The sequence below is a fragment of the Bufo gargarizans genome, chromosome 2 (assembly GCF_014858855.1).
Source record: "Bufo gargarizans isolate SCDJY-AF-19 chromosome 2, ASM1485885v1, whole genome shotgun sequence".
In the NCBI taxonomy this organism is placed as follows: domain Eukaryota; kingdom Metazoa; phylum Chordata; class Amphibia; order Anura; family Bufonidae; genus Bufo; species Bufo gargarizans.
In genome coordinates, this window is record NC_058081.1 from 530,245,190 (window position 1) to 530,257,794 (window position 12,605).

At 48.2% G+C, this 12,605-nt stretch overlaps 1 protein-coding gene across 2 annotated transcripts; it reads right to left on the minus strand.

Moving 5' to 3' along the window:
- Positions 1-830: 830 nt before the first annotated feature.
- On the minus strand, positions 831-12,177 carry AEBP2 (AE binding protein 2). 2 transcript variants are annotated; one of them, XM_044281491.1, is made up of 10 exons: positions 11,772-12,177; positions 10,800-11,007; positions 10,608-10,715; positions 9,183-9,369; positions 9,057-9,104; positions 4,425-4,549; positions 4,161-4,228; positions 3,826-3,939; positions 3,679-3,745; positions 831-1,795 (listed from the first exon to the last, which is right to left on the minus strand). In XM_044281491.1, the coding sequence occupies exons 1-9, from the start codon at positions 12,152-12,154 to the stop codon at positions 3,691-3,693; spliced, it is 1,296 nt and encodes a 431-aa protein (XP_044137426.1). In that variant the 5' UTR covers positions 12,155-12,177; the 3' UTR covers positions 831-1,795; positions 3,679-3,690. The 2 variants fall into 2 exon arrangements, with proteins under 2 accessions (XP_044137426.1, XP_044137425.1); XM_044281490.1 differs by having other exon boundaries at positions 9,057-9,107; positions 11,772-12,176.
- Positions 12,178-12,605: the final 428 nt, after the last annotated feature.

The window sequence follows — 12,605 nt, forward strand, 5'->3', positions numbered from 1 at the left end:
ACATACCTAGTGGTGATAGACACTTTCTTTCCTCATCCTCTCTATTCAGCCCAGACCTCCATGACAACTTCTTGAAGCCATGTGTTGTCTTTGCAGAGTTTACCAAACAGATCTTGAATTCATCTCTTTTCTATCATCCTCCCCTGCTTTTAAACATAAACCCTCCATCCTGGTGCCCTAACACTGTCATTCTGTTGCCACTCAGATAAAACACTAGTACCATACAAAATAATTGTGCTAAGCAGAGTAGACCCTGGTTGGTATCCTCTGCTGGTCCTTATTGGTATTTGTCACCTATAATCTCTGCCCTCTATGGACGAGACACTGAATGAAGGTGCAGTGAAGCAACGTGGAGACTTCAACGTGGCACCAGGACCACACAGTACATTTCCAGCACTTTGCAATGCTGCAGCAGGCACTGAAACACTACACAAGCTTCACCAGAAAATAGGAGACCCCTTACTGCCGACCTTTACTCCAAATCTTCATGGCAGTGTCAGTGTCTACTTCTCATTTCCTAGGATTTACTTATTTCCAGAAATTCCTATTTAATCGTAGTAATACAGGAAAAAAGGTAAACAGCACATACCGCTCGGTGGCGCAGCTCAGCAATGCCTGGAAGAGGACGACCATTCCTATTCCTCGCTGTTTGGGCTCTGCTACTTCAGTCACTGCTTGCACTCATCTTGAATTGCTAGTTATATTTTCGCGAGGATCCTCCCAAGATGAGATTGCAACAGAGGCAGAGATACGAGGACAAACCACACAGTGGCGAGTGCACCAATGTTCCTGCATGTAAATCTACCCCCCGACACACACAGATGCAAGACTCTGATTTCTAATGTTTTATTAAAAAACAAAAATAATAAAATATTTCACTGTTTCCTCATACCACGATTGAAGCCGAATACATCGGAAACCAATGACTACAACATAATGCCGGAAGTTTTACAGCGGGCGAGACGCTGTGTTATGACAGGATGTAGCCAGCAGGGGCAGAAGTGCTTCATTGTCTTACTGTTCTTCATCTGGCTACACGTCGCCATCGCAGCGGGACTGCTAAAGTGGTGGGGCTCAGCGTTAAACAGTCACTCCTGCCTGCCGCAGACTGCTTTCCATACAAGAGACGGGAGAATCTTCTCATAGATAGTTAGCGCCTTGTCGCTGGCACATCTACATGATTAGTTTATAGATACAAGGTGCATATATATATATATATATATATATATATATATATATATATATAGCATCCATTACTCATGATCGCGCTATTTACAGGGAACATTATGCTTCTAAAAAAACTCTACAGTTAAACTTCATAGTACAAAAATATATTACAAATCTGCAGTATATACAGGCACGGAGACGGCAGCATCATCGGGGGAAGCTCATTCTTTCTTACAAAAATTTTTTCACTGAGCAGGAGCTCTCACTTTGGCGCAGTTTATAGGTTTCCAATTGGTTGTTTGTTTCTATTGAAACAATAAACTATACACAAGGAGGGTTGGAGCGGGACGCCTCGCAGGAAGTCACATTAATAAGGGTCAGCGTGACGGGATCACAGCTAGGGTCTGACTGAGTGACGCTCTCCAGCTCTGCAGAATCATAGGACGTCGCGGCACAAACTACGACAAACAAGATACAGCAGTCGCCATGCAAGGGAAGAAGCGATAAGCGAACATCACCCCACAACACACGGACAATCGAACACTGTACGAGGAGCAGGAGGATATTCTGGATGCTCCACTCTCGCAGATGCCGTCATCTTCTTTTATACCGCTTCTGTCATACGCCTCTAGAATAGGGGGACAGGAACAGTCAGTGCACACGACAACATTCCTAGCATGCACAGCGCATCAGCAAATTACCCCAAAAAGACACTGATCTGGGACACTCGATGGAAAGAAAGATAAAACTCTCATTTTATTACTCCTCATATAACAAAATACATAAAGAAAGACTCTACACACAACAGCACAAGAGGCACGTCTGTCATCTGCACATTATAGAACATGTCCTATTCTTGTCTAGATTGTGAACAAGAATAGTCATTTCTAGTAATGGATTGAGAAAAAGGCAGACTTCACACGAACTGTGTCCGTATTTTGTGGATTCATAGTTTGCAGGCCGCATTTCGGACACAGTTGTGTGCAGGCGGCCTTAACATGAGATAGGTTTATATATCTAAGGCACTTGCGTTGTCCGGATCCGGCGTGTACTCCACTTGCCGGAATTACACGCCGGATCCGGAAAAACGCAAGTGTACTGAAAGCATTTGAAGACGGATCCGTCTTCAAAATGCTTTCAGTGTTACTATAGCACCCAGGACGCTATTAAAGTCCTGGTTGCCATAGTAGGAGCGGGGAGGCGGTATACTTACAGTCCGCGCGGCTCCCGGGGCGCTCCAGAGTGACGTCAGAGCGCCCCATGCGCATGGATGACGTGCCATGCGATCACGTGATCCATGCGCTTGGGGCGCCCTGACGTCACTCTGGAGCGCCCCGGGAGCCGCACGGACGGTAAGTATGCTGCTCCCCCACTCCCCACTACACTTTACCATGGCTGCCAGGACTTTAGCGTCCCGGCAGCCATGGTAACCATTCAGAAAAAGCTAAACGTCGGATCCGGCAATGCGCCAAAATGACGTTTAGCTTAAGGCCGGATCCGGATTAATGCCTTTCAATGGGCATTCATTCCGGATCCGGCCTTGCGACAAGTGTTCAGGATTTTTGGCCGGAGGAAAAAGCGCAGCATGTTGCAGTATTTTCTCCGGCCAAAAAAACGTTCCGTTCCGGAACTGAAGACATCCTGATGCATCCTGAACGGATTTCACTCCATTCAGAATGCATTAGGATAAAACTGATCAGGATTCTTCCGGCATAGAGCCCCGACGACGGAACTCTATGCCGGAAGAAAAGAACGCAGGTGTGAAAGAGTCCTAACTGGTGTCCTGCATTAGTGTCATTTTAGAGTAGTTTATAATATTTAGGGTCTATTTTTCTATCACATTAAACACTGCTCGGTTCCATGGTTACGACCACCCTGCAATCCAACAGCAGTGGCCGCGCTTGCGCACTATAGGAAAAAGCACCCGCCTATGTTCACTCCCATGGTCCTGGCCACCAGAGCGACACCTTTTCCTATAGTGTGCAAGCACAATCACCTCCGATGGATTGGTTGTAACCATGGAAACGGGCAGTGTAAAGTGTGAGGGAAAAATGAATCCAGCCAGCAAAGGAAGCAATATGGATAATAACAATACATTAGTAAGTGGCTTGTATTAACTTTCTCTACATGATAAATGCCACTTAATGAAGTGAGACAAGGCATTTATTTCTCCTAGTGACAATCCCTGGAACTATCACAGGTTCAATTAACTGACCCAAACTCACAGCATCTTAGATCCCCATGACGCTGTCAGTTCAGGTCTATTAACTCACAGCGGGGCTAGGATACTCCTCCAATATACAGATGCATAATGTGTCTGTGGACCAGGTCTCATAAAACTTTTCAACAACGACATTTTCTTTAGAGGACAGGAGGCCGGCCTTTTAAATCCCAAAGTTGGCTTTGGTAGCACAATCCCATACTGAAAGTCACCAGTCCCAGCTCACCTACCTATTCCTGCTATTTACAGTCAACATGACAAGAATTAATCATAAAAAATGTCATACAAACCAGAGAGTTGTCTTAAGAGAAGTGATCTGCCAGGGATCCGCTGGGAGTGATCCTTTTACTAGAATCTCTGTGCATCAAGGAAAACAAGGTCATACACTGGAGACATCAGAGAGTAAATGAAGAGGAGGAGCTGCCCTCCAGGGTTACCTGTAGATGTTGGGGTCCAGGAGATGGGCTGTGTCTTTAGGAAGCTTGGACAAATGGACGACCTTTGTCTTCAGCTGGTGACGGTCAGTCTCGTTCACCCAGACATCAGGAAGACTGGGGCAAAAAATGGCACAAATTGCATGATAAATAGACTGTGGCCCTGGCGCCAGCCATTACACACTCAAAATGTCCCTGGCACAAGCCCAACTTGCGCAACGCCTAGCCTGTGCGTCTTGCCAAAACCCAATACACATCCAGGCTGCGCCCCTCAGCCCCCAGTCATGGTGGCAGGTGAATATCATCTACTGCTGCCGATTATCAGTCACAGGACTTACATGTCTTCTGGAGTCCAGTGCAGCAGGAGCTTTATCTTTCCAGAATCCTCCTTTCTCTTCGCAATCACCTGGAAAATTAAAATACTCCCAGTTAATGCGTTGGTGGAGTCACTGCTCCTAGCCAATACTATATCCAATTCCTCCATGTGCTCATTTTGACGGGAGATGCATCTGCCACTGAGGAAAGCTCTGTGACAACCTCCGTGGAAGCTGTGACTATGAATAGTCACCCAGCTTTCCCAGAAACAGACTTGTCGTACTCACTGTGCTGTGAAACACCACGCTGTGGCCATTCCCTAAGGATTCTATCTGGGCAGAGAGGTTAAAGCAGATGGCACGATGGCGGATGGCATCCAGAGTCTGTGCATCAAAGAAGTCGTGTGGCCTGGCTGGAGTGCAAAAAATAAAAAAATTAAATGGCACTGGCTCCAGCTCATGAACCAAGAGTCAAGTGCCAACAAGACGGAAGAGATACTCCCAAACTAATTCTCTGACCATGCATAGAAAAGGAGGCAAAGCATATTGGAGGTTGTGGTCCACAGACACTGTATCGGGATGTCATGCACAATATAAGAAAACCTCTACAAGACAAAATGTTTCAGGGTGACGTCCCGCTGTGATGTACCCAGGCGTTGTGACTGCTAGGATCAAGGTAATGCCCACAGACAGCTACCAAGGAATTAACCTCCTGCTGGGTTTAGAAAATAAGTCTGCCACCAATCAGCAACAAGTAATAACCAGACTGTGTCAGGTATGAACGTGGCCCTAGAGCCACGTGCAGTCACATGACTGCTGGAGGTAATGTCACAATGCCAGGGATATGTATTTATGATCAGAAACCCCATGGGGGCATATTACTAGGATATGCTTCCAATGTCTGATATACATAGAACGTAGACGCAAAGTGCTGGGGGGCGCAATGCACATGCGTGGCCGTCCTCCATTCATTTCTATGGGAGTGCCAAAAGGGCTATTTCTGTTAACCCCAAAGAAGTGAATGGAGTGGTGGCCACGCTTGCATTTCAATGGGACTTCCGAAAATAGCAGAGCACACCGCTCGGCCATTTGCAGCACTAACATAGAAATGTATGGATAGCAACCATGCATGCGCAGTGCGCCATCCGGCTCCGTATAGAAAAAAAAATTTAAAAAAATTTCTGCCATTTTTGGGTATTGGTATTACTATGTTCACTATGCGCTAAAAATTACCTGACATGCTTATTCTGCAGGTCAGTGTAATTAAGGCGAAATCAAATTTTTCTCATTTTTATTACGTTTTTCAACCTTTAAAAAAAATTATATTTGCTTAGCATCACTATTTTCTGCCACCAATTAACTTTTTTATATTTCCATCTACAAAGCTACCTGAGATTTTTTTTTTTTCGGGGCAAACTAGTTTTTATTGGTATGTACAACTTTTTGATCACTTTTTATTACATTTCTTTTGGGGGGAAGGGGGGGGTGGACAAGAAAAATAAAAAATAAAATAATGGTGAATCACGCATTTTTATTTTTTTTCGGTTATAGTATTCACCATTAGGGAAAATTATTTTTATACTTTTTTTTGGACATGGCAATGTCTGTTATGTTTATTTTTAGTGTAACATTTAAAAATTTTAGTGATATATATATATATATATATATATATATATATATATATATATATATATATATATATATTTTTTTTTTTTTATTATTATATATATTTTTTAAACATTTTTAGTCCCCTTAGGGCAGGGTTCCCCAACTCCAGTCCTCAAGGCCTACCTGCTGGTCAGGATTTAGAATATCCCACAGAATGAATACCTGTGGTAAGTCCTGATGGATGGACACTATCAGCTGCTCAATACTAAGGAAATCCTGAACACATGACCGGCAGGTGAGCCCTGAGGACTGGCGTTGAGGAACACTGCCTTAGGCCTCTTTCACACTACCGTTTTTTTTTTCCGTTTTGCGGTCCGTTTTTTGCGTTCCGTATACGGTCTGTATACGGAACCATTCATTTCAATGGTTCCGCAAAAAAAACGGAATGTGTTCCGTATGCATTCCGTTTCCGTATTTCCGTTCCGTTGAAAGATAGAACATGTCCTATTATTGCCCGCAAATCACGGTCTGTGGCTCTATTCAAGTCAATGGGTCCGCAAAAAAAACGGAACACATACGGAAATGCATCCGTATGTCTTCCGTTTCCGTTCCGTTTTTTCTGAACCATCTATTGAAAATGTTATATCCAACCCAATTTTTTCTATGTAATTACTGTATACTGTATATGCCATACGGAAAAACGGAACGGAAACGGAACCACAACGGAAGCAAAAAAACGGAACAACGGATCCGTGAAAAACGGACCGCAAAACACTGAAATGGACATACTGTAGTGTGAAAGAGGCCTTAGGGGACTTCTGATCGCTTGTACCACAGACTGCAAAAAAAATACTGTTGCAGTCTATGGGATTCTGTTAGGCTCCCTGACGAGTTGGGCCTCAGACACAGCTTCACAAGGAGTTTGCTATGATAGGCCTGGGAACCTTCACAAAGCCTCAAGCTGTCATAACAACCAATCAGTGCCCCACGATTCTGCCAGCGGATGTCAGCTGCATTATACAGCCTGCACCCGCCATGTAGGGAGCGAGCTCAGAACATGAGCCTGCTCCATATAACCGCTTAACGGTGATCGCCTACATGTATGTGATTATGGGTTAAGGGGTTAAAGTATAACTGTCTTTTTTTTTTATGTGTATGGACAGTGAGTGCTTTTATAATACACTTTATTATTAGGCAAATGTCTCCCTAATCTAACCTTGCAGTGTACTATGTTCCTGTATAGCTACTGCCAGGCAGTGAACCCTATCTCCCCTGCGCTAACCAGAGACAAGTTAGGAAGATAGAAGGGAGTGCTGGCAGCAACCTCTGCTACACATTTAGGGAGGCAGGGCTGGGGTATGGAGGCTTAGGAAGGGAGAGCAGAGGCAGGCCGAGAAGCACACCTCTGCGTCATACAGTTAGCCAGTGTTTCCAGCGTCCAGTAGAATGCTGACGGCTGATTCTCCTTAAAGAGGACCTTTCACTCGTATACAAACTAAAAACTAACTCTATCTGTGGGCAGAGCGGCGCCCAGGGGTCCCCCTGCACTTACTAGTATGCCTGGGCGCCGCTCCGTTCGCCCGGTATAGGCTCCGGTGTCTCAGCTCCGTCTGTTGTATTGGACTGATTTTTTGTAGGAGGCGTGTCCCTTGCTGCAGCACTGGCCAATCGCAGCGCACAGCTCATAGCCAGTCTATGAGCTGTGTGCTGCGATTGGCCAGCACTGCAGCAAGGGACACGCCTCCTACAAAAAATCATTAACATTTCTCTGATGAAGTGTATTACAGGCAGTGTAAACTTGCGCTAAATGGCCTGTACCACATCCCATACCACTGTATTTTTTATGGCGAGTGCTACATACTTGGATTCTTTTGCTTGACTATTACAGAAAAAATACTCACTGTCCCTACAGATAAGTAAAAAAAAAAAAAATGAAACGACAGTTACACTTTATTGAGTCCCAGATCCATCCTACGGCATCACCACCTCATACTGGACATTCCTCAACATCTCGGCAGGGGGCACAAAGTAAATAACCTGTGGGGCCACACACCATATTCATACGCTGTGGGTCCGCCATTTTGTGACCGTAGCCAATGCTGCACGATGTGGTGCTCGCAGGCAGGAATATCAAATGATCGCGAGCAGCATGCGCCAAGCACACAGGAGCATATCCACCTCTGAACACCTCTTCACAGCCTGTATTATGCTTCAGAGCTGCATGCACTGTTCTGCTGGTGGGATCACCAATCCTGCACTGATACCGAGTTACTGGCTGTATTATACTTTAGAGTATACTTTAGAGATGAATTCACTATTTTGCTGAAATATTCAAGCATTGCCAGTACAGGCTTGTCCTGGCGATTTGCCTTCTGGAAAGCATTATCTTTAGACCAGACTATGTGCAGTTATGTGATGTATGAGCCCCCAGCATTAAGCCGTCTGTTTCCATTCAACTGCAGCTCTGGAGTTAAAGGGGTTGTCCAGTCACCTCTTTCCACAATATTGCCTTGTACTGATCCTGCGTTAAGGGGGTTGTGCAGGCCGTATATATTGATGACCTATCATGAGGATAGGTCATGGGGTCCGACACCCGGCACCCTCGCCAATCAGCTGTTTGAAGAGGAGGTGTTCATCTCCTGTGGAGCGGTGGCATAGTGTAATTACAAGTACCCGCTCTATAACACTAAACTGCCGAAACTTCAAATGACAGTCAGGAACTAGCGCTTAGGTTGGGGGTCTCCTCCTCTTCAAACAGATGATCAGCGGGGTACCAGGTGTCGGACCCCCGCCTCTCAGATATTGATGACCGGTCCTTAATATATATCGCCTGTACAACCCCTTTAATGCAGGCGGTAACGCAAGATCAGTACAAGACTCATTCTATATGTAATATTGTGGGAAGGTGTGACTGGGGCTGTAAATGTGCTGAATTTGCCCCTAATACATGGCCGGAAGAATCGGTGATGTCAGGAGCCCAATCTATAAGGCAACAATGTCAAAAACAGTAGCACCAAACAAGGGGGACATGAAGACAGAGCAGGGGGCCACCTGACCCGGCAGAGCTCCGCTGCATCGACCTGCTCCGGCCCCAGCGTGCCCTTATAGCCTCTCCTGCAGTCACATCACACTGGGAACTACAGTCCTCCACCTTAAACCTCATATGGTCCTCCTTTGGTGGAGCTGACACTTTCAGGGACTGCGAGGGGGCACAGGCTGGTAATCTCCACGAACTGCGCATAAGAAAGCGGTCTGCTCCACAAAGGGTTAATGGTGTCCTCAGCTTAGAGAAACGACAGAAGCGCGATCTACCTTTCATCTGTACTGGGGCGGAAGTATAAGGAGTGGATCCCAGCCCTGCTGCTGAAGAGGAGAGAGAAGCCAGTTACCACGTGGAAGTCTACGAGGAAGCTGCCACCCCCACCGCAGGACACTTACTTAGGGAGCGCTTGCGCTTATTCTTCAGTTTTCGCCGCCTGTTCAGCCCGGCTTTGGACGGAGACTCCTCCTTGGACTTGGAATGACCAGACACTTTAGAAGAGTTCTGCTGACTGAAGTGGGTGGGGACGTGACGGGCGAGTCCTCCTTGAGAAGCAAAGCTTGCGTTGCAGCCACCAACGACACACTGCATGAACAGGAAGGAGATGGAGCCTTAGAATCCTGCGCAGTCGCAGGGTGAATGGCTTTTCTGGGACAGAGGCCACAGCACTCGGTCATGCACCGCAGCCCCTTCTAACAGCTGAGTCGGACCCCCGCCACTGAGGACCGATTCTGAGAGAAGGGTCATATATGCAAATGGCAGGAAACCCTTTTTACAGGGAACCTCAGTCCTGTATAAATAACATTAGGCATCACTAGAATAATCCACTGCACAAACTTTAGTTTTCTGCTTCCATTTCTAAGGTGGCAATTTGTACTATGAAGAGTGATCAAATGCATCGGGGTTAATTACAGAGCGATTCCTTGCCGTGAAATCCCCCATTTCCACTGCATTTCAGCCCTCCCAAAAAATGACCTGCTGACACAATGTCAGTGATCTTCTCGTTAGCTCAGGAGAAAGGGTTAACGAGGACAAGGTAGGGGCCCTCACTCCATGATGGTGATGATCAACTTAGAAGAGCAGACTGGTTGCTTTATTTAAAAAGGGGTGTGTGGCAGTCTTCTTCTGTTAACCATGGTTACCTCCAAGTAAAAACAGGCCAGCCACTGGGGGGTTAACTTCTCAGCTCCCTCTAGTGGTGACTGCAGAATTTTATCATGTAACTACATCTACGCAGGACACGGTATAACGGAGCGTATATATCAGAATGCTTTGTACTGAAAGCAGAGACCCCCTTTAGATGGCATCTGTCAGCAGGTTTGTACCTATGACACTGGCTGACCCTTACATGTGCACGTGGCAGCTGAAGGCATCTGTGTTGGTCCCATGTTCATATGTGCCCGCATTGCTGAGAAAAAGGAAGTTTTAATATATGCAAATGAGCCTCTAGGAGCAACGGGGCGTTACCATTACACCTAGAGGCTCTGCTCTCTCTGCAACTGCCATAACTTCTGCACTTTGATTGACAGGGCCAGGCAGTGTAAACGTCATCACTCCTGGCTGTGTTAATCAAAGTGCAGAGGACGCGGCAGTTGCAGAGAGAGACGAGCCTCTAGGTGTAATGGTAACGCCCCCGTTGCTCCCAGAGGCTAATTTGCATATATTAAAACATCCCTTTTCTCAGCAACGCGGGCACATATGAACATGGGACCAACACAGAAGCCTTCAGCTGCCAAGTGCCCATGTAACAGGTCAGCCAGTGTCATAGGTACAAACCTGCTGACAGATGCCCTTTAAGACGACTGACGGTGGTGGCATCTTACCTTGAAAGGCTTGTCCCCGCTGTGGGTCAGCATGTGCCGCTGCAGCCAGCTCTGACTGGTGGAGGGAGTGTTGTACACCTTACACCCCTTCCAAAAACAAATGAAAACCTGCAACACAAACACAGCTCAACATCAGGAACAACGTGGGACAAAGGATGACACCCAGCAGGGTATCACACATGCGGACATTACCCCTCCCCTCTGGCCGTCCACGTGGAAGGTGCGGATGTGTTCTGCCAAGTCCGGGCTGGAGGAGAAGCAGGCCTGGCACTGGTCCCAGCAGCAGGCGTAGGAGAGGCTCTTGGCGGATGAGGCCGAGATCCCCAGAACGTTCATCATGGAGGGTGTGGAGCGGCCGCTGGAAATGATGCTGTCCACATCCATCAGGGTGCTGCTGATGCTGCAAGTACCAGACAAGAGTCACTGACATCCTGACCACCACCCCCATCATCTCCTGCATTCCAGCTGTTGGGGGAACTACAACTCCCAGCATGCTCCATTCATTTCTATGGGAGTTCCAAGTACATGCTGGGAATTTCACCCCAGCAGGAGCAGGCTCCTGTGTGGTATGGAGGCCGCCGGACTGTGAGGTGGAGCAGCAAGTGCATGGGGGTCACTGGAGGGAGGGTAGGGCTATGTTCACACCTGTCTGAACTGCCGCTGAAATCTATTCATCTGTTTATTTTTGCCCTGACATGGAAAGATCCCTCATGTGAACACAGTCTAATTGGAAGGCAAATGGGCGGGCGGAGCCATTACCCAGGCTGTGGGCGGGGCCAATAACCCCTGGGGGCGGGGCCAATAACCCCCCGGGGGGCGGAGACACTAAACCCAGGCCACGGACATTTTATGGTGGGCGGGGCCACGGGCATTTATGGTGGGCGGGGCCACGGGCATTTTATTGTGGGCGGGGCCACGGACATTTTATTGTGGGCGGGGCCACGGACATTTTATTGTGGGCGGGGCCACGGACATTTTATTGTGGGCGGGGCCACGGACATTTTATTGTGGGCGGGGCCACGGACATTTTATTGTGGGCGGGGCCACGGACATTTTATTGCGGGCGGGGCCACGGACATTTTATTGTGGGCGGGGCCACGGACATTTTATTGTGGGCGGGGCCACGGACATTTTATTGTGGGCACTGGGCGGGGCCGTCCTCACCTGTCCTCGGAGTCCATGCGGCTGAGCGGTTCCCCCTCGGACGAGCCCCCCAGGCTGGTTCTGCGGCTGGACTGGCTGGCGCTGCTGTAGCCGTCGTCTCCCCCGGAGGTGCTCCCGGCGGTGCTGGGCGCGCTGCTTCCAGAGCTGGGCCCATCCTCGGGGCGGCTGCTCCCCGGCTCCCCGTCCATACTGCTCCCGGCCGGGCTATCGGACCGCTCCGACACGCCGCTACTCTCCTCATCTTCTTCCTCATCCTCCTCTTCGTCATCCTCCGGCTCTCCACGTCCCGCCACCTGCTCCTCGTGGGGCTCTGGCGCTGCGGCCTGAGTGGGGCTGGGGCTCCCGGCTGAGGAAGGTTGCTGCTCTGCGCTAAAGGCGGCCATGACTACGAGTGGTTGACGTCAGACTGGGGCGGGGCCGGCAGGGGAGGGTGGAGCTGCGGGCTCGACGGACGTGCGCTATGGCGCGTCAGGAGGGGGAAATGGCTGTGAGGCACAGAACTAAACCTGATCGCGTCTGCTGCTGCTGTAGCGCGTGAAGGATCGCCAGTAACCAGCCCCATCCCTCATCTAATAATTCCCGAGTAGTTTCCTCTATCTGCGGTGCCATTCCTCTATTATTCCCATTTATGTATGGTGGACAGGGTGCTACCAGTTGGGGGGTGTCCCTGCCCAGCATGACACAGGCAGCACTGGTTAGGAGCATCCTCAACTGGTAACAGCCAGATGGGAATTAATAAACTTTTAGTAAGAATAAGGCTACATTCACACAACCGTATGTATTTTGCGGTCCGCAAAAAAATACGGTTGGCGTCCGTGTTGCTTCCTTTTTTAT